Source organism: Oculina patagonica, chromosome 3 (genome assembly GCF_052425735.1).
Source record: "Oculina patagonica isolate OP01 chromosome 3, crgOcupat, whole genome shotgun sequence".
NCBI classification, from domain to species: domain Eukaryota; kingdom Metazoa; phylum Cnidaria; class Anthozoa; order Scleractinia; family Oculinidae; genus Oculina; species Oculina patagonica.
Window position 1 is genome coordinate 13,698,543 of NC_135760.1, and position 20,342 is coordinate 13,718,884.

The following is a 20,342-nucleotide window of genomic DNA, read 5'->3' on the forward strand; positions in this document are numbered from 1 at the left end:
CATCGTATGCACGGAGTGTTGCCAATCTCAATCCCAGGCCCTTCGTGGCGTGAAATTCAGGAGAAGTCCCTGGTGCATACTGTCCTTTTACGCTTAACACTGCGCCCATGTTAAAACCTGTTTAAATATTTTATTTAGAAGGGGCTGGACTTGTACATTGTATTTTCCAGTCTATTTATGCTTTGTGTAGTTGTAAGGTTTTGTTGCTCTTCTTTCTTTAAAACTGACCATGTTTATGGGCGGGTTTCATCTTAAGCAGCTTAAGTGTTTTCATTTGGTGATCGTCCGATTAAAATGCAGATTAAAGGGACTGTGTCACGGTTGAGTTAAGTTCATTTTATTACGGTTTGCCAAATACTCGTTATGAAATGTAATGTTTTCAATGAAATTACTTCTAATTACTTCTTCTAAATCATGATGACAAAACCACAGCTTCATAACAACCAAATGTGTCTCTTGGGCGTTATAATTTAAAGTTACAAGCAAACGAGATTAACTTTGAAGACTGTTCAGCCCAACATTTTTTCAAAAACCCATATCGCAATCCGTTTCATCTTCTTCACTTTTGGTCATCCGTACCTTCTTTGTTTTGCTGTGTTATGGACATATTCCTTCAGCGGTTATTTTTATATTTCACCGACTTTGATGGCCATTTCTCATGCCTTAATTTGGCTAAAATCCGTGACACAGTTCCTTTAACTTAGTATCGATGCTGGGACGTAATTAGAGGCGTCTTCTGTCCAATACTCAAGTTATTTCAACTGCCTTTTCACCAGTCGCTCGCAAGAAACTAACGGCGAAGTGCAAGGAATGATAACCTTGCAAGGTGTTTTTCAAAATGTCTGTGGAGGAGGTAGTTTAAATCTTGAGTGCGCAGCTATTTTTTGGCTAAAATCATAGTTTTATACTTCAGTTAAAGTGCAAATTTAATTTGCAGTGAACGTAATAGTGGGAAAAGGACTTTTTACAAAAATAAACTGCTTTTGTACATTATCCCGTGCAAGGTTTTTTTTTTGTCGTTCCTTAGTGAATTTGAGCTGAGCCAGTAAAGTTGCTGTTTTAAAGATAAAGCTAAGGATGGGCCGATATTCGATACTAAATATTCGATACACTGATATTTTGAAAAAAAGCCAAATATCGTATCGATATCGTATCGTTTTGAAAAACTTGTATCAGCGCATCATAAGATAAAGTAGCCTGTGAACAGGCTCTCCGGTGGAGGATGGTGCGAAAAGAAGGCGGGAAGAAAAAGGAGGGAGGTGGGAGAGAAGAAAGGGAGAAGGGACTAAGGGAGGAACAAAAACGTTTTTGTTCCTCCCGTAGTCCCTTATCAGCTCGCTTCTCTCGCCGATCAAATCGGGAGACTGCTCGCAGGCTAAACATAAAGCCAAAGAAAGCAGAGACTGCTAACAGCGCAGTAAAAAGACCAATCAGAACTTGAAGCAGAAACGTAACCGCTGGCAAGCGCGGGAAAGGTCACGTGACGAACGATTGGTTTTTGGATTGATACCTGTACTGATTGGCCGAGTGGATGGCTTCTTCGTTCTGATTGGTCAAAACAGTCGAACGAAAACCATTTAACATTATCGTGTCATCTACATGCTTTCAAAGAAGTTTTCAATTCGTTGCTTTTCTGAATTTCGAAATGCCATATCTGTTCAATTAAGTCTGGATTATTCTTGCCATCTGGAGGCTTCATTTACCTTGATCTGTCTGCTCCCATGACCTAAGACCCTCCATTAAAACAGTCATGCCAAATTTTACTTTAATGAAGCGAAAATGACTCGAGGTGAAACACAGGTCAAAGGCTTTTTACCTTTCATTTGCTTTCCAGATATCCACATTTTATCGCTAAATGTTTTTCTTTTCTCAGTCAAATTATAAGGTGGACAGAAAAAGAAATCGATAATTTACAATAACATGTTCTGCCGTGGGAACATGAATGTGTTTAAAATTCAGTGTTAATGGATTTACCGATTTCTTTGGCACAATTAACACTTTACCTGGCTCGATAATATCGCTGATTTTCAAAAACACCGACTGTCTAAAAAATCGATTAAAACTTCGCTTTGAGCTGGAATCGTCTGGGGGCCTTGCTGATTGAGAAAAAGTTGTTAAGAAAAAGCATTTGTTCATCTAACATAAAGTGCATTGTTTATTTCATCAGTCATCTGGTATTTTGATGAAGATTGGCGACCGGGACCATTTTATACTTGACATTTTCGGCTTAAAATGTTTTCGTTATAAAGAGATAGGAAACCAAAGTTTTGTTAGTTTGTTTGTTACTCAATTTCTTAGCAATATCGAGCAACAGAAGTGTAAAAATCACTCGTTTAATCCCATGAGACACAATCAGATGTTGTTTCTTTCTTTCTCGCTGAGTATTGATCGATTTTCTCTTTATTAGCAGGGTTTCCTTTGAGAACAAGGCGAACATGCGGGCGGTTTTCTCGATTTTAATCCCGCCTGGTTGCGGTTAAACTGATGTGATATATTTACTAACTCCCACAATAATTGATACCTGTCGGCCTTTTCCAATCCGCCAGCATTTCAAGATTCATTGTATATGTTATTCTCACGGTGGAAACTGTTATACCTCACTGTCAATTGGTACAATATACAAATAAAAGTTTAGAAAAAGACCTGCCAAATATAATCCCCATCAACTGGACCGCTATTTGCCCTCATCAACAGAACCGCTATTTGACTTTTGTAGTATCTGCTGGGGAATGAATTAACCTTGACAATAACGATGCCTTTATCCAAAACATTTTAAAAATGTAACGCCTCTTTGTTAAAGAGAGAAAAGTGATATGAAAGGTTCTTGGAAAGCGGTGCCTTTAACGGCTATAATTACCGACTATATAGGCGGAATCGTTTGTATATTGAAGTGTTTAGCTTATTTTTACCACAAATAGTTATTATAGAACGCAAATTTTCTAATGTACTGTGCGTACATCTCCTAGAAGAGATGTGTTTTTTAAAGACGTTTTGTACGCTGTGTAAGTTTTGTACGTTGAAAAACTGAAATCAACCATGAACAGTGCTTACAATTGAACGAAAAGAATTGTTTGAGAACAAAACAAATGCAGAAATAGAACAACCTGCTTTATCATTTTTTAAATGAATTTACTTTGTTGCAGTATTCTGTCACAGCGGTGACAAAACAATAAGTCAACAAAATTGCAGCCACTAAATTCAAATATTCCTTGGAAGCTAGGCAGCTGCGGACGGGTTGTCAATTTACGCTGGTTGGCGCGTGTCAGATCAATTTATACATTTCGCTTTTTAAACTCTTGGTTTTATTTTACGTTTAGATAAAGTAATGCCGAGAAAACATTGGAGAACCACAAAACCTCGACAGTGATGATACGAATCATAAAAGAAACGGAGGCTGATCTTTGTTCTGAATTTCAACAACAAAGCAAGCTTGTTTCTGTTCAGTTGTTATCACCTGCTGAGATGTGAGGAGAGGAAATATAATTGTGCCTAGGTTTACCTCCAGTTATTGATGAGGTAATTTCCGCACGGGCTCGACTGAAGAAAACAGTGCAGGCGTTTAATTAAGTTATATCAAGTGCCTTTTTGTCAAAACGATCACTTTCTGGTGCCAAACTGACGACGTTTTGAGGAAGAAGACTCGGTGAATTCCGGTCCGTGCCAACCACTGCAAACAAATCAGCGCTGAAAACTCGCGTTGAAAACGATCGAAGACAGGAAAGGCATTTTTTTTTCAAGATGGCTGGAGAGGCGATTCACCTGGCTAGTGCTGTATGTCTGTCCGTTTTATCTGTTACCACAGTTACAAGCAATGTTCTTCTTCTTATTGCTATTTGGAAAGACCCACTGAATTGCTTTAGTGCCCCGACAACAAGTTTCATCGTGGGAATAAGCTTAGCGGATCTGATAACAGCGCTTACAACAGAACCTTTTTTTCGCAACGTATTATTACGTTGTGTACTTCGAGGGAGTGGATGCAGTCAGTAGCGTTCTAAAAACGCTTTTTACAGCCGGAAGCAACATTTCCACCGTAGCTATCTGCTATTCGTTCCTGATTCTCTTGGCTTTATCATGGTCCCAGTACATCGCTATCAAATGCCCGCACAGTTTTAAGAGAATCGTTACAAAGAGAAACGCGATTATTTTCATTTTACTGAGCTTACTGTATTTACTGATCTTCACGTCTCTGCAGTTCACGGGAATAAATCACTACACTTTTCTAAAGATCAATCTAGCTGTAAATTCCTCTTTCCTGTCAGTGAACTTGATGGTGATTTTGTTGTTACTGAATGCAGCCTTTAGACGCCATGTTAACCGAGGGCGCGCGTTTCAGCTGCCGGAGGAAAACTCTTCACCAAGACGAAACGAAAAACTCGCCGTGAAAACCTGCAGCAGCAGTTCACGGCAGTGGCAATGTATTTAGCAGCTATTCTTTTGTTGTCTGCCTTACCCCATGTGATAACTGCTCAGATATTTTTGTATTCCGTATCTAACGAGTTATCTCCACAGACCATTAAGAATTTTCAGATAGCTCTTGAAATCTCTGATCTGCTGTTATTTGTCAAAGTTTGCCTGGATACCTTTGTTTATGCCTGGCGCCTACCAACTTATCGTCGAACGATAAAGATGCTGTTTTTTCGAAGGAAAACGGAAAGAAATGGAAACGCAAATGATAGAAATGCTAATCGCTCTATCGAGATTTCACTTTAACTGTGGCATTTAAAAAATATATATATGGCATAACTAGAACCTTAAATCAAAATAAACGAACTGTTAACTGAAGTTTAAAAGCCCCAAACAAAGGGTGAACGAATGTATTTTTATCCTGTAATCAGACTTATTTTTCTCTGTTCTGAGTTCATGTGTTTCTGTTGAGATTCACGTTTTTAATTTCTTGGAGGCCATTAAGCGTAATCAATGCTTGTCTTTTATTGTTTGAACAGTTTGACACGTATACTTCAAATATGTATTAATATTACTATTTTGGCTGGAGTGTAACGCCTTGTATGTGAAATCAAAATCGCGAGAAAATCGATTAAATAATGTGTGCTCCTAGAAACAGAAAATGAACAAAAGTTTTATACAAAAAGAAAGTGTTGTAAGTCACACCTATGCTGTGCGGATCACAAGAGTAATAAAGATAAATTAGTTCCAGTAATTTGAAAAAATAAAATAAAAACAGATCAAAAGTGCAAAACGGACAGCGAGAAAAATTGACCATGCAGTGGGACACGGCCTCCTCCCCCTTCCACGCCTTTCCCAGAAACTGTCTGTCTTACTTAACAAGCAGATCCTGTAAAAATGTCGAGCGCTTTGTACAGATTGCCTTTCAGTGTGAAAAAAGCGCACAGCACTTTAAATATTGAATCCCATTTAATTGCTTTATTGGCACATTTGAGTTTGGGCAAATATTCTATTTGCAGACTGCTAGAGTTAGTTCCAGTCCTCTGTGTTTACCTTGAACTATATGATAATATACCGTAAAATTCCGGTTATAAGCCCCCCCGCTTATAAGCCCCCCCGGTTATAGGCCCATCCACCTGGAAACAAAAAAAAATACATGCGATTATAAGCCCCCCCCCCCCCCCCGAATATAAGCCCCCCTCTGCCGGATCAGAGTACTGAAAAGGGCTAAATGTTGCGTTATTATGCGTTTTTAGCTAAAAAACGCATTTCAATCAACACTCCAGTGGCCCGTTTCGGAACGTTATTTTTAATCCGCTTATAAGCCCTCCCGGATATAAGCCCCTCCACTTATATCCCACCCACAAACCCTTATGAAATTGTATAAGCCCAGGGCTTATAACAGGAATTTTACGGTAAGTTTTAAAAGGATCTACGTCACGGACAACGTAGGCTCGATTTCCAGCCGCTTTTTGGGGAAATCGGGGGGAAACAAAGACCGAACTCGAGAAGGCGGCGGAAATCGAGCCTACAGACAACGCATATTGAAAAAAATGGCAAATTTTTCAAGTTTGGCATCTGTAATCTGTCTAAATCTTCATCAATTTAAACCATCCTAATTTATTTTTGTTTTTATTACTCCATTGGCGTTTTTCATAATTAGAAAACTATTATTTTTGAGGTTTCTTTCAATTTGAGAGTAATCAGAAAATGACTTAAGATAACGTAACAAAATCCTTTAAAAATACGAAAGCTTTGATCATTTCCATGCTGTTTGTTTATAGTTTATTTGTCTGCTGTGCAATATATGTGTTATCACAAAAACGTAACAATAAAACCTTTTTTCGCTTGTATGTCTGAGTGGAGCTCGACAAATATCAGTTACACGAGATGCTGAGGTGTAGCACTGGTATGCCGGGGGGCAGGTGTGTGTGTGTGTGTGTGGGGGGGGGGGGGGGGGGGGGGATGTAGACCGGTCCGGCAATGAATCTGCTATATCAAGAGTGAAAGAGGATCACTTTTTTTGGTCGAAAAAAATTATCGATTGTTATTGACTGATAACAGAAATCGTAATAAAAAAATACTCACTCTGGATTGCCGATAGAAAAAAAAAGGAATGATTGACTGACTGATTGCATACTGATTTTTTTAATCTTTATTAAAAATAAACTAAATAATTAATTGAAAGATACCCTTTGTTACTAAAGTACTAACAGAAAGAAACAAGAATACAAAATAATAAATACATAACATTACAATCAACCAAACACTTTGGGAAATTTTGATATAAATCACCAATTTTTCCACGTAGAACTTGAAATAAACCTTTCTCGCAGAAAAGGGGGAGGGGTGGTGGTGTCTAGATGACCTAGTTCCCGTTTCACGATTCCCAGCTATTCCGCTCGCTTCACTCGCGTAGCCTGTTCACAGGCTAGTTTCACGAAAAATAAAATAGTCATTTCGTGATTCACAAGGAAAAAAAGGCCTCTCACGGATCACGAAAAAAAAGAACCCTTTACCATCCTCATTAAAGGCTGGTTTTCACTGACGACGGAGTCAGAGTGGTAATCAGGAGGCGCGCAGAGCGTCGGAGTCGTAAAAGAGTTTTTTTAATTCCGGATCGCGGCTCATGCACTGCGTATACGAGCACAGGGAACCCAAACGCTGTATTAGTTATTCATAATCTTAAAATAAAAATGTTCTTATTTACTTGCGTTCCTGTGTTTTTTTTACCGGTTTTAGGGGCGATTTGAATCAGAGCGAAGGTGGTTTACGTTGCGAGTTAATCGATCTGTCGCAATGTTAATACGACGCGCCTCAAGTTTCAATTTTTATTAACTCAAGTTACTAACACCATTAACTATTAACTCTCCTCGCGGGGAGTTTCGTGTTTCAATTAATGGTCACGAGAAGTTATTAGTTATTCATAATCTTAAAATAAAAATGTTCTTATTTACCTGCGTTCCTGTGTTTTTTTTTTACCGGTTTTAGGGGCGATTTGAATCAGAGCGAAGGTGGTTTACGTTGCGAGTTAATCGATCTGTCGCAATGTTAATACGACGCGCCGCAAGTTTCAATTTTTATTAACTCAAGTTACTAACACCATTAACTATTAACTCTCCTCGCGGGGAGTTTCGTGTTTCAATTAATGGTCACGAGAAGAGAAGAGAGACAATTTAACTTTTATTTATCCGATCTGTAACGTTTTGGCAGATTTTGTTAAGAAACAAGAGAATTACGCCTCGAATTCAAGCTACCCTGATTTTTAGTTTCATCCCTTGTCTCCTTCTCTCTTCTCTCACGCGAGGGGAGCCATAGTTAATAATAACAGTTAAAGTAAAACTTGAGACATAATTGAGGTGCGTCGTATTGACATTGTGACCGTTGACCCCTCCGCCGCGAGAAAAATAACGCCTGATCGCAGGTTATTACCGTTTAAAACTCGCAACATAAACCACCTTCGCTCTGATTCAAATCGCCCCTAAAACCGGTAAAAAAACACAGGAACGCAGGTAAATAAGAACATTTTTATTTTAAGATTATGAATAACTAATACAGTGGAACCCCGATATAACGATCCTCGATATAACGATATCCCCGGTATAACGATGAATATGCTATGTCCCGGCAAAAGTTACAGTAAAATGTATGGAACAGAACCCCGATATAACGATCTTTGATATAACGATATTCCCGATATAACGATGAGAATTTAGCGGACCGAGCGTTAAAATCTTCCGAGATATAACGATATTACAGTATCAGTGCTATAAAAATTGAATTTAATATAATTCGAGTACAGTAATCTGTAACGTTTCTGTCAACAGCTTGCAGTCTCTCAATTTCAGTATCTTTGACTCCTTTTTGTGACCAAACGTATACGTTGCCGTGATTTCAAGGCTGATGCCTTTGTTTCTGAGTTTTCCTGTAACTTTAATTATTTGATACTCATAACAAGTTTAATTAAATAATATGCAGTAAAAAAGTACATTTTAATTTTACCCCGATATAACGATATTTTCGGCTATTTTACGGCCATATCGTTATGTCGGGAGTCTCGATATAACGATACCTCTATATAACGATATAATTTCACTGCTCCCTTGGCATATCGTTATATCGGGGTTGCACTATACAGCGTTTGGGTTCCCTGTGATACAAGTACACACTAGGGGACTGGTCCCCGAAGCAAGTCCCTGCAACTAGTCCCACTCCCATAGTGTGTGCCGACTTGTATTATCCAGTGAAAAGCAGGAGCCACAAACAGCCTGGCTTCGTAATACAATAAATATATAAGAAAAGAAAAAAACCTTTGCGACAGCTCATAATCTCCTGTCCCCAATTTAGGCTCGTGGTAAAAAGTTAATTTTCGGAGTCGCAGGCATACAGAAGTACTCGGAGGACCTGAGAGCTAGCATTGTGATAGGTTTGGCTACCGCTTCTGTTTGCGACTTCATCAATCGAATTATCAGGGAATTATGGTTTTCACTGGATCACTGGATCGGAGCCATAAGCGGGATCGGAAGAAAATGGAAGCGTTCTGGTTCTTCTGACTGCGTCAAGCTTATGACTCCGAAATTCTATTCTCAAAAGCTCATAAGTACGTAAGCGACCTATTAATTAAAGCTAATTCTCCGTCTCTAGTGAGAACCTGCCTTTCTTTCTCGTTTCTTCTTTCTCGTTGGGCCGAATCCCAGTGGAGGCCTGGGTGCTAATTATCCCCATGTCTCCGAATGTTTAGTTTTCCCGGCCAAGATTTTTGCTTGTTTTTGCGTGGGCGGGCGAGGGAAGGTCCTTCTTGGAGTCCTCCTTGCAAGCTGCTTGCAAACAGCTTCAAGCAAATAGCTCACAATAATTTAAGGAGCTGGAAGCAGTCATAGATCAGACGGTTCAGCCGTTGTTGATAGTTCCAACTTACGCTAAACGCTGCGCAGTTTGCTTGAACAAGAAACCATGAATTCAACGAATGTGACAAACTCGACGACTAAAGATGGCGACTTATATGTATTTAACATATTTGAAGCGTCCGTTTTGATTTTTATATCTGTCCTAGCCGTGGCAACAGCTGTCAGTAATGGCTTGTTTCTGTGGACGTTCTACAAAGACCCTCTGAAGTGTCTCCGAACGCCGTCTGCAATTGTGATCGCTGGTCTAACAAGCGCTAATTTCCTCACTGGCCTGGTCGTCGAGCCAGCGTTTGTGGTGTTTTATATATGGCAGTACGTATCAGACACGGAGGATGTGGAGTTCTTTCTTCGCTTCGCACAAGCTTTTTCTTTTATAACAATGAACACTTCATTTCTTCTCATGCTAGCCCTGGCAATAATTCAGTATTTGCTGATTAAGTACCCCAGGGTTTACCAGACAACTGTGAGCCCAAAGTCTGCGTTTGTTGGAGTGGTTGTAATCTGGATTTATGCTATCTTTTTTGCCCTGCTACCTGAGATGTTTGAAGTTGACGGATATGCATACTTCTTGACTGACATGATACTTCATGTAACACTACTCACGGTTGTCCTGGTGATTCTCTACATTGCCATATACTACGAATTCCGTAACCTAGCTGAACGGCATCGAAATGCAGATTTGGGAGAAAACACAGAGGGAAGAGGTTCTTCGCTTGAGCCAACAGATTCTGAACAGCAGCGGCGTCAGGCTGAAAAAGATTTTGTCTATGGAACATTCATTTTGACACTTATTCTGATAATAACTGTCTGGCCATTCTGCATATCTCTGTTCATAATGTTTAATGACTTTTCAATTGGAGCATATATCGCAGTGATGATCACCCAGATTTTCTTACTGTGGAAGTTTGCATTGGATCCTTTTGTGTTTGCGTGGCGTTTAAGAAAGTTCAGAAAGTCATTGGTGCTCGCTATGCAGCGCACCTGCTGTTGTCCCAAGCCATCGTTACTTGGAGCTACATACATCAGGGAAGGTGTGACAGCCAGCCCTAGATCAGAGTATGATGACGAGGATGTTGAGGTCACTGTTGTAGACAATAGAGGTCAAGTACAGCAGTAAGATGCTACATATGCTGTACTTATTGAGGTTAGACAGAAGCCTTGTTTTACACTGGCTTTCAGTGTTATGTGCATAGCGGCTTTCTGTCCGCATCCATCTTTCGAGGTCCGTAATCCGCCAATCACTGTCCACTGGCATAACCTTCTGACCTTGTGGGCTCATTTGGATGAAACCAACAACGGTATACATTGGATTTGATTGGCTCATTTAAAACAGCACGTCAAAAGATGCTGTCGAAAGATGATGTTGAAAGATGTTTGTGAGAGGACCCTGAGAGATAGCTATGGGCATAACACTGAAAGCTGGTGTAAACGACAAGTCTTTTGGACACAGCACCTGTAGATTTGTGAACCCATGACAAAAGTTTTGGGTTGTTAATTTAGTACTTCAAAGTAATAGTAAAAGTACTTCAAAATATCTGGATTTTTAGGGCACTGCTTGTTTTCTAATGGACATGTTTTAACCCAGAAACCAGGCTTTCAAAGGGTTTTATGGTTCAAGGGTTTTGGACACACAAAAAACCTTGGCTTATAGGGCTCCAACCCTCTCTCTCGCCCCCCCCCCCCCAAAAAAAAAAACAAAAAAAACAAAAAAAACAAAAAAAAAACAGGGCTTTGGGCTCCGGGCTTTGGACTCGTCCCCAGTCGTCTCTCCGTCTCCTATTAATATTAACAAGAGCAGCCGAGGGGAGCGTGAGGGGACCTTTTCCTCCTTCCCATGAGTTTGGTCACGCTTCTAGCATTCCGTTCCCCACGAGAGACGACTGGGGACAAGTCAGACTCAGGGGTAAACTTGGCTCCACACTTTGCAGGAAAATAATATTAGGACTCCAAGAAGTAAACCTACGGGGCTCCAGTTTTCAGAGCAAAAAATTGTAAGGCTCATAATCTCAGCACCCATGCCCAACACATTTCCATTTATACATTAGTTAGGGTGATAGTGTACACAAATGTGCCAATTTTTAAGGATACTTTACCCAAAACACTTGTTGTGTGAATTGGTCTATATACCGGTGGGGGGAAGTAGCACATTCCTGTTAAAATTGTATAGTGTTGCTTCATTGTCTATAATCCCTGGATCACTGTAATTAAAGTTGTTTTACTTGTAGACAACATTAACAATATAGTTTTGAGTATTCCAACTAACCTGCAGGTATTTGTTGTTTTCACTAGGTTCTAGAATACATGTAGATGTGAAGTAGAAAGGTGGTAGCATTTGCTGTAGTTTCAGTGATATAACAAAACAACATTTACTTTTTATGATCATGTTGCTTACCTGGTGCATAAATACCTGCATGAAGTTCCAAGACCTATGCTCCGAAATGCTCTCTGTATCACAGAAAAATGCTGTATGTTAAGGGATGTGGCATAGCTGAGTGCTCAGGGTTTGAAAACCAGAAGTTCCTGGTTGGTCCACCTTGTGGTAATTTATCTTTTCCTTTCTTCCCCTTTTAAAAGAAAAGAATAAACTTTGAGTGCCTCACTTGTTGTTGGCAATTATCAGTAATATTCAGGTTGTTTGTACAATATAGTATTGTTGATAACTTTGTAATTGTAGACTTGCTCCAAGTCGACCTTGTATAAACGGAAGCAGGCGAGAAGCAAGTGATAGCAAACAAGGTCACAAAGCAACTAAGAGGGGGGTTGCAATCTGGGCATCCACCTCCGGGGCCCCCACCCTGTTCATCCAAATTTAAATTTTTAAAACAAGGGGTTTCTCAGAGAGTGAGTCCTGTAGGGTTTGAAAGTAGCAAAAAACAGGGTCATAACCAGACATTTTCTATAGACGAGGCAAGATCTTGCTACTAGGGGGTTCTGGGGGCATGCCCTTGAGAAAATTTTGAAATCTAGAAGTAATATATCAAACACGAGAGGCAGTGTTTCATCGGGATATCCAAACACCGAGAAGAGAGTTGAAAATACAACACGCAGCGGAGTATTTTTGACGAAATTCGAGGTGTTTGGATAGCCGATGAAACACTGTCTCGAGTGTTTGATATATCTTCTCAACTGAAACAAAAACTACGAAGTAAACAGAGAAATAAAATCGTAAAAATCTATGTTAATTAAGATCGGGTTTCCAAAGCACCGTCACGGTTATAATTTTCTTTGTTTTAACTTGATGAATTATTAATGAGTTTGAGAAGCTCTGAACCTCTTTCTTTAAATTTTTTATAAGGTATTTCTTGAGAAAAATCAATCTTTTTCAACTTGGGATTATTTTCCCAACAAAACATATTTTGTGTTTCATTTTGGGTTAAAATAAATCAAGATGAGGCAGATATTGTTTCAGAACTTTATGATAGTCTGGTTCCTTAGCCTGCTAATTTATGCACTGACTCCTTTTGCTCGGTGTCACTTTGTGTGTTCCCGGGAAAACATGCATTTAATTATAAGCAGCAAGGAGCAAATGAGAACCCGCTGCATTTGCAGGCTATAACTTTCTCTTTTTTACACTGTTCTGTAAATACAGTAAATCGTTAAGGTAGCACTGCAGAGTGCTGCTCTGTAAAGAAGGTTGCATTTTAGGTTTAAAGTTATACATAGAGAAAAACATACAGCATAGTAGCATGGTGTCTCTTCAGTCATCTTATCAGTTAATGCACCTATCAATGTTAAGCCGCTGGGGGGTGGGGGGTGCTGGGCATAACCACGGGATTTGGACAGCAATGGTTTGCCTGTAGTAGGGACTTTTGACCGTTTTAATGGATTTTTCTTACAACATTTTATTGAAGTTTTATGACTCTTTTGAACATCCACAAATGCTCTGGGGTTGGGCATTTGAACAGAAAGTCTCTGCTAAGATCAAATGCCTGGGCTATGCCTAGCCTCCCCCTCCTGCGGCTTAACATTGATAGGTGCATAAGTATGTATGGCTGAGTCTTGACATGACAAAAATAAATATTATAGATCAGCAGTTCAGAAAATAGTTTTTAATAGCTCATTATATACATAGATCTTATGTCAGCTGTCTTGACTTTGTTGGTACATTTTGTCGATTTAATAGTCATGTAAGGCTGTCTTATTTCTTGTAAACTGGAACTGTAGAGCTGAGCAGAGAAGTTCACAATAAGTTTATTATATAATGTGTAAAATAGAACTTCATATTTAGTAGGGCTGTAAAGCTGAGCAGAGAAAGTTCACATTAAGTTTATTATATAACATGTAAAATAGAACTTCATATTTAGAAGGGCTGTTAAGCTGATCAGAGAAAGTTCACCATAAGTTTATTATATAATGTGTAAAATAAAACTTCATATTTAGTAGGGCTGTTAAGCTGATCAGAGAAAGTTCACAATAAGTTTATTATATAATGTGTAAAATAGAACTTCATATTTAGTAGCGCTGTTAAGCTGAGCAGAGAAAGTTCATATTACGTTTATTAAATAATGTGTAAAATAGAACTTCATATTTAGTATCAGAAGTATTTCCTTAAAGGAAACAAAAGAAAAAAAGAGAAGAATTGAATAATGCACTTTTGGTTTTCAAAAAACAGATGTATAACATTTTGTAGTACCAATAGTTGCCAATAAAAAGTCACTTTTATGTTAAAGTTTTTTCGTCTATTTTAAGCAAGAACAGGAATGAGTGAGTTCACAGGGGGTAAGGTCTCTTTTGTCCTTAAAATCATAAATAAAAATATCAAATCCCGAACTAACGCGGCAAGTAGCCCCTGTGCTAAGCGAGAAAAGAGATCATATTTTTTGGGGGGAGGAGGTTGACTACGTAATGAAAAACAAAACCCCTATTTCTTGTCTTTACAGGGAGCCCCTTCTCTGAAAATTACCTTTAACGTAAAATGAAGAGGAATGCATTTATCTGAAAGAGAAAGAACAGACTCGCGGTATGACTGCTTGCAGTTCCACCCTCCTCTTCTTCTAGAAAGTCGGTTAAATCGAAAAGAAAAGAAACTAGGCAGTATGTAAAACCGGTCCGTCTGATCAGGTCTGATTGCTTAGTTTGGTTTAGCCTCTTTTTAAAGGATAACTTGACAAGCCCAAATCTCGTGTGTCGATCCTGATCGTTTTAAAGCAGACGTTCTTTGGAGTGGTTGCGCAAAGCCCGAACGAGCGGAAATGGGAAGACGAAAGGAAGGGAATAAACGACTCTTACTTTATTTTTGGAAACCAAATAGAGACCGCACTCCTCAAAAAAATATTAAAATAAATAAAAATACTTTTTCTCGGCACAAAACCCATGCCCACGCCGCACTTATACAAGGGAGTAGTCCCCGGCCCGCCTAGTCATGTCAGTAACGTAGCCTGAGTTTCAGGCTTTTCTTTTTTGCGCGCTCAGGATATGCTTAATGTTGTACCGCGTGAGGAGAAGCGTTGCGTGACTTGATGGAAGCGTCAAGAGGCGCGGCAGCAAAGGCTACGTATACGGTCGGTGTGTTGTCAAGTCCATTGCCTTCTTACAGCAAGCATCGTTTATTCGTTTTTAAAATTTAATTTGCGGTGCATTTCATTTTGCATTTGACCATGTCTGTTGAGCTCGTCAAACACACCGGAGGGTGTCACTGTGGTAAAGTTCGGTTTGAGGCGTTAGCCAAGCCTGAGCTCACGGCTTACGACTGCAAGTAAGTGTTTACCAGATTTTCGTGACATGTACACCGCCCAAGGGTCCCCAAGAAAAAGGCGGAAAATCTTGAACGAAGTTAGCGCTCTACAGCGCTTCAACACAGGCTAAGGATTACAAGTTTCTATCTCCTGTGTTTATTTATTATATCGAAAGAAGGCGTACGGTTCTGTCAATGAAAAAGCGAGGTATATGCAATCTGTAAGATGTGCGTCAGTGCGTGACAATCTGCTGCGCGCTGCATGCGGGTGGCAATGATGTTGTGTGTCTATCAGCATTTTTGCAAAAGAAAATGTGCTGAGCTGCTTCTGATAATTTTAACAGGTCTTCAATATTTTCTGATATTTTTTCAACAGCTGTACTATTTGTGTGAAGAAAGGAATGTTACTAGTTCTTCTTCCAAAGGAAAATTTTAAATTACTGCAGGTGAGTGATTCTTATACAGTATAAGAAAATCAAAATATGGTGTTAAAATTGGCTGAAATCTCCAAGTAAATTATGGTTCATGTAGTGGCAGGCCCGCAAGTGCTTACTGTAAAAGCACATCCAATGATTGTGTGCCAGAGTAAATTGATAATGACCCACCCCTCCCCTCGAAAAAAAAATCTGAAGCACAGAATCACCCTGGACCTGTTGCTACAGTTCACGACAAGGCACATTTACTATTAAGGGATATGTGCACTCTAGGGTTGAGAAAAAAAAAACAATAATGGCATCATCATTCTATTTTCAGGCTCTAACAAAACTGATTTAGGCATTCCAGTCTTTTTTAGTTATTGCACCCCCTCTCGCCCTATACGTTATCCTGAGAGTGCCAGGATTTCCAAAGACAACATGCCCATGTCCGAAGACCTACAAACTGAAAGTATTCCAAAGATATTCAAAACCTATCTGGTTCCAGTCCCAGGAAGTGTTTTGCTAAACACTACCTTGTTCCCAATGCATTTCTTGTCAAAACTCAGCGGAGATTTTGGGGAAAGTATCGTCATTTACTCATTTTACACCGAGTTTTCGTTTGTCGCATTGGTTTGAGTTTATATTTTTTTTGGAAAGTGTGTTATGGTTGTAATTGCTCGCATTTTTCAACTAGGCGTGAGAAATTGGTTCAAGGCATGAGTTGGCGTGAGATCGAAGTTTTCAACTTGCAGGGGTGAGAGTTGGCAGGTATACTGCCCCTCTTTGGCTACATAATTTGTAGAAACCATCATGGTGGCTATAATGAATACGGCATATAAACTGCAACAAATTGGGCAATTTTTTTTTCTTCTTGCTTATTAGGGAGAGGACAATATCTCCTGTTACACATACAACACTCACCAAGCTAAGCACTACTTTTGTAAGACATGTGGAGTCCAACCATTCTACCAACCTCGCACTAATCCTAATGGACGTGGCATTTCACTACGCTGTTTGGATGAAGGAACAGTGCAGAAAGCAAATATTGTTTCTGTTGATGCCTTAAACTGGGACAACTGGCAGAAATACCTGGATGAAAATCCCAAGGCAAGAAACCTTACTGAGAACGTGGTGTAGTACAAGCCTGGCAAATTAGTAATCTATGCACCTACCTAGTATAGTATATAATTTCACTTTCACGTCAGTATACAATGAAATCCCGATTTTTTGAACCTCCAAGGGAGATGAAAATTGGTTTGAGAATTTAGGAAAATTGCAGTGTTCGACTTCGTGAAGCAAATTTATCCAAAGGAAACGACTCTTGGTTCAAGTCATCACGAGGTTTGAAAAATCAAGGGTTTGAAAATTGGGATTCCACCGTAGTTAATGGCAGTTCTGTTTTTAATAAAGCTATTGTGTAGTGAAGCAGGGCTGTAAGCAGGATTTTTTGATGGGTGGGTGCGAGCGCTGGAGGCCTGAGCTTCTTGGCAGGGGAGGGACGTGGTCTTGGGGTATTCTTCCCTTAGAAATTTAAAAAAATTGAGTTATTGAAGTCCACATTTCCAGCATTCTGAGAGTCATTTAAACCCTCACTCCCCTATTAGGTGGACCTTTTTGGCCAATGGGGCGGTGCGGACGCACCCATTGCGGCCCCCTGCCTATGGCCCTGTGAAACTCCCTAGGTCAGCAAACTCTAACATACAATGTATTATACATGGCTTTGTTACCTTCAGCATATTATAACGACCCATAGCATTGACCCAAACTATTAAATCAGTCTTCATGACTAAGTAATGCTAAGGTATCGTGTAGTATAGCTCTTTTTAATGGCTATGTCAGCAGATGATCATCTAGCTATAAAATCTGTAACAAACTGTGCAGCATTAACTTTTGCATTCTGCTGTAAAGCGTAGTTTGCACTTGTTATGTTATGATGATGAGGTTGGGTTGGTTACATGCTATGTATTTAACTAGGGTCACTCCTGTGTTGTACTTGTCTTTGATTATGAAGCGTGAAAAGTTGCTGTTGAAATGGTAAAACCGGTAGTGATTGCAAAATAAAGTGCTTGAATTGGTTGCCCTGCAGAGTTTTACATGTCTACTTGGGTTTGTGAAAATGTCTTCCTGTGAAATAGCTGTAGTCCTGTGATTGTTCCCCATCCCAGGTGTGGTATATTTCAAAAGTTTTTGTTTGATACATTTATCATTATGTGAGCTAAAGGTCTTGACAAATGAGTTAAGGCACTGGCAGAGATTCCAACCCTTTGTAAGGGAAAATAGGGAGTATTATTAGCCCTGAAGGTGGGAACCTCTTGAGGGGTCTGGGGGCATGTTCCACCGGACAATTTTGCAAATTTAGGTTCTCTCAAGTGCCATTCCCGTCATTTTGACATCATTTCTGAGTTATTCTATAAGGTCTTTATTCTTTTCACAAACATTTTTGGTGCTTTTCTTTACTTTTGTTACACTCAGATCGCAAAAAGTACTTAAGATTAGCAATTCTTTCCTTGTTTTCAGAATTTTATGATAAATCAGGAGAATCTCATAGAAATCGGGAGAGCATGAGGCAACGCATCAAATCGGAAGACTCTGATCAAATCAGGAGAGTTGGAACCTCTGCACTGGACATCATAAGGCTTCAGCTTTTTGAAGTTTTGTGTGAACAAAAAACCTACCAAGTCTGATTTTTTGGACTGAATCCATTTTAACATAGCCTAAAAGACAAGGCAACTGTTTTTTTTTTAATTAATGCATTTTCTTTATTATATTTTACTTTAACAGGACTATAACTTTATCAAAAGCAATGAAACTCTACAACAAAAAGCCTTTTTGAAGTATGATTGTTTTCACCTAGTGCAAATTGAGTGCATGATTTATTTATGGGGGGGGGGGCAAAGTTTTCTGTGCATATTTTACACATGCAGATACAGATATCTAAAAACTTAATGCCAAATTGATTTTTGGATACTAAAGTCCTGTTGTTTTCCTGTGCAAAAGTCTTTTTAGCTCGCCACACAATCTTTCTTTTTTCTTGTGTGGGGTGCCAAAAGACAACTGTGTAAGAGACTAGTAAGAGACTGGTGTGGAGTTTTATTCCCCTTCAACCCTATTTCTTAGATCGTTCTTTGATTTCAGGATTTTCTGCAATGAATTTTTCCCAGTTTTTTCCATCACAAGCCTCTAGTTCCACACTCTCCACTGTACCCTCATCAAGGCAATGTGGCATGATTCCATAGCCATCTGGATTAGAACGAGGCACGTAAAAGCTCTGCACCCCACAGGTCTTGCAGAAAAGGTGCTTGGCAGCACGAGTATTGAAAGTATAGCATGTTAAATGTTCTTTACCCTAAAGAAAGAGGAGATTGATAATATTAAATGGGCTACATGATTTTAAGCATTTGCCTGATGTACACAACATGATGGTGATTGTATTGGAGTACTCTAGAGGGCTTACCATTTTGCATTTTAAATAGGCAGGTACAAAAGTCGGACTGGATCAACTTGGATTGTTGATTTGAATAAGAATAGCAGCTATTCAAGGACGAGGAAGATTTACACAATAGATGCTATAATTTCTTATTCAAATCAATGATCCAAGATGATCCGTTCCGACTTTTGTCCCCACCCAATTTAAAATTCATCATGGATATGGAAGACACATGGAAGGGATTCATTGAAATGTAGTGCTGGTGGGATTTAGCCAACAGAGCAGGACTTTAAATTTTTTTTTAGACCAGAGGCGGCGGAGCGTTTTGGAATGTGGGGGGTGGGGGGCTGAGACTGTCCCAAAAATACTCGGCAGGTTTTCATATTTGGAGAAACTTTTTTCTGTTCTAGTAACTTTTTGTTTTCTGAGCAGTTTCTAGACTGAAGATTCTCGGATTGTCGTTCCAGTGCCAGCCAAACTTTCCCAATCAGTTTTCGAAGTTTTCCAAAGATAAACGCACTTTCCCAAAGACTTTCAAGGAAGTTTCACAGATGTTTGAACTCACTCACAAGACAGAATATCTTGACAAACCAACTTTACACTTAGCTCCTGAAATTTTCGGCACTAAAACATGAGGGGGGGGGGGGGGGGCTGCTGAGCCCCAAATGTTTTGGGTTTCACCACCTATGTTAGATAAACAACTCAAGAGGCCCTCAAGTTATAAGTCAACTTGCAAGGTCAGGAAAGAGAACATTAACAACAAGCTTGATCTGGTTGTTACCTCTAACAAGGTAAAGTCATCTTTTGGAACAATAAAATGCCTGTTTTGCTTCTTCTTGCAAATGCTGCAGCTGTCAGGGGGAAAAAAATGTTGGGGTGAAACAACATTAACCCACCAATGATTGATAGACATGCATGAAATGTTATAGGCTTACCAAAATTTTTGATCAGAATGAAATATAAACATAATGCATCTATCAATGTTTCGCTTCGCTGGAGGGAGGAGGGGGCATAGTTTTTTATATATCCCACACCAGGGCATTTGTGGATAATCAAAAGAGACACTTAACGTAATAAAAGATACGCTAAAGGGTCGACTAAAATGGTCAAAAAATCCCAACAACGGAAAGATAAATGTTGTCAAGTCCCCGCCTATGCACCCCACCAGTTTAACATTTGTCCCGGGTTTGGTAAATAACATTGTAAATAATTTCGCCATTATTTTTTCTTCCAGAAAGCTTAGGCATGAACTAAGCTCAAAATTTACTTGCAGTCGTAGACATGAATCACCGCAGGAGCCATTACTTCAAATCGAACCCTTCCACAATGGCAACCGCCCTTGTGTTTCACAAGCTGTTGTTCTTTTGCCTCCGCCATGTTCAAAATCTTCCAGGCGCAACCAGCGAGCGCGCGGTTACTAAGGCCACCCTCCTGAGGACGGCATATACTAAAACCCGAAACAACGAAACGAAACCACCGAAACGAAACCACCGAAACCACCGAAACGAGCGAAA

The 20,342-nt window shown here is 39.5% G+C and overlaps 3 protein-coding genes, 1 long non-coding RNA gene and 1 pseudogene across 4 annotated transcripts in view; 3 read left to right on the forward strand and 2 right to left on the reverse strand.

The window, feature by feature from the left end:
* Nucleotides 1-8,100, reverse strand: part of LOC144646806 (uncharacterized) — a 153,586-nt gene extending 145,486 nt beyond the window's left edge. Inside the window, exon 1 of the long non-coding RNA XR_013569479.1 lies at nt 8,065-8,100. This is a non-coding gene — a long non-coding RNA (uncharacterized LOC144646806). The remainder of the gene's footprint in view (nt 1-8,064) is intronic.
* On the forward strand, nt 1,285-5,158 carry LOC144646775 (uncharacterized; annotated as a pseudogene).
* Nucleotides 8,101-8,933: 833 nt separating the features above from the next.
* On the forward strand, nt 8,934-13,980 carry LOC144646767 (uncharacterized). Its single transcript, XM_078506454.1, has one exon. It carries the CDS (start codon nt 9,358-9,360, stop codon nt 10,426-10,428), a length of 1,071 nt encoding a protein of 356 aa, XP_078362580.1. The 5' UTR covers nt 8,934-9,357; the 3' UTR covers nt 10,429-13,980.
* An 844-nt stretch (nt 13,981-14,824) lies between these two features.
* Nucleotides 14,825-17,461, forward strand: LOC144646802 (centromere protein V-like). Its single transcript, XM_078506492.1, has 3 exons — nt 14,825-15,006; nt 15,362-15,431; nt 16,284-17,461. The coding sequence occupies exons 1-3, from the start codon at nt 14,909-14,911 to the stop codon at nt 16,536-16,538; spliced, it is 423 nt and encodes a 140-aa protein (XP_078362618.1). The 5' UTR covers nt 14,825-14,908; the 3' UTR covers nt 16,539-17,461.
* Nucleotides 17,462-18,196: 735 nt separating this feature from the next.
* Nucleotides 18,197-20,238, reverse strand: LOC144646793 (centromere protein V-like). The gene is made up of 3 exons (XM_078506482.1): nt 20,096-20,238; nt 19,610-19,679; nt 18,197-18,747 (listed from the first exon to the last, which is right to left on the reverse strand). The coding sequence occupies exons 1-3, from the start codon at nt 20,203-20,205 to the stop codon at nt 18,508-18,510; spliced, it is 420 nt and encodes a 139-aa protein (XP_078362608.1). The 5' UTR covers nt 20,206-20,238; the 3' UTR covers nt 18,197-18,507.
* Between the last annotated feature and the right edge of the window lie 104 nt (nt 20,239-20,342).

What these genes read in the sequence shown, in the direction of transcription:
- LOC144646767 (XM_078506454.1), top strand. Translation starts at nt 9,358, where the DNA reads ATGAATTCAACGAATGTGACAAACTCGACGACTAAAGATGGCGACTTA.
- LOC144646802 (XM_078506492.1), top strand. Translation starts at nt 14,909, where the DNA reads ATGTCTGTTGAGCTCGTCAAACACACCGGAGGGTGTCACTGTGGTAAA. An exon ending in CTCACGGCTTACGACTGCAA is followed by an intron (nt 15,007 to 15,361) that starts GTAAGTGTTTAC and finishes TTTTTTCAACAG; the next exon opens with CTGTACTATTTGTGTGAAGA. An exon ending in AAAATTTTAAATTACTGCAG is followed by an intron (nt 15,432 to 16,283) that starts GTGAGTGATTCT and finishes CTTGCTTATTAG; the next exon opens with GGAGAGGACAATATCTCCTG.
- LOC144646793 (XM_078506482.1), bottom strand. Translation starts at nt 20,205, where the DNA reads ATGGCGGAGGCAAAAGAACAACAGCTTGTGAAACACAAGGGCGGTTGC. An exon ending in ATTCATGTCTACGACTGCAA is followed by an intron (nt 19,680 to 20,095) that starts GTAAATTTTGAG and finishes TCCCCCTGACAG; the next exon opens with CTGCAGCATTTGCAAGAAGA. An exon ending in ATGACTTTACCTTGTTAGAG is followed by an intron (nt 18,748 to 19,609) that starts GTAACAACCAGA and finishes CTCTTTCTTTAG; the next exon opens with GGTAAAGAACATTTAACATG.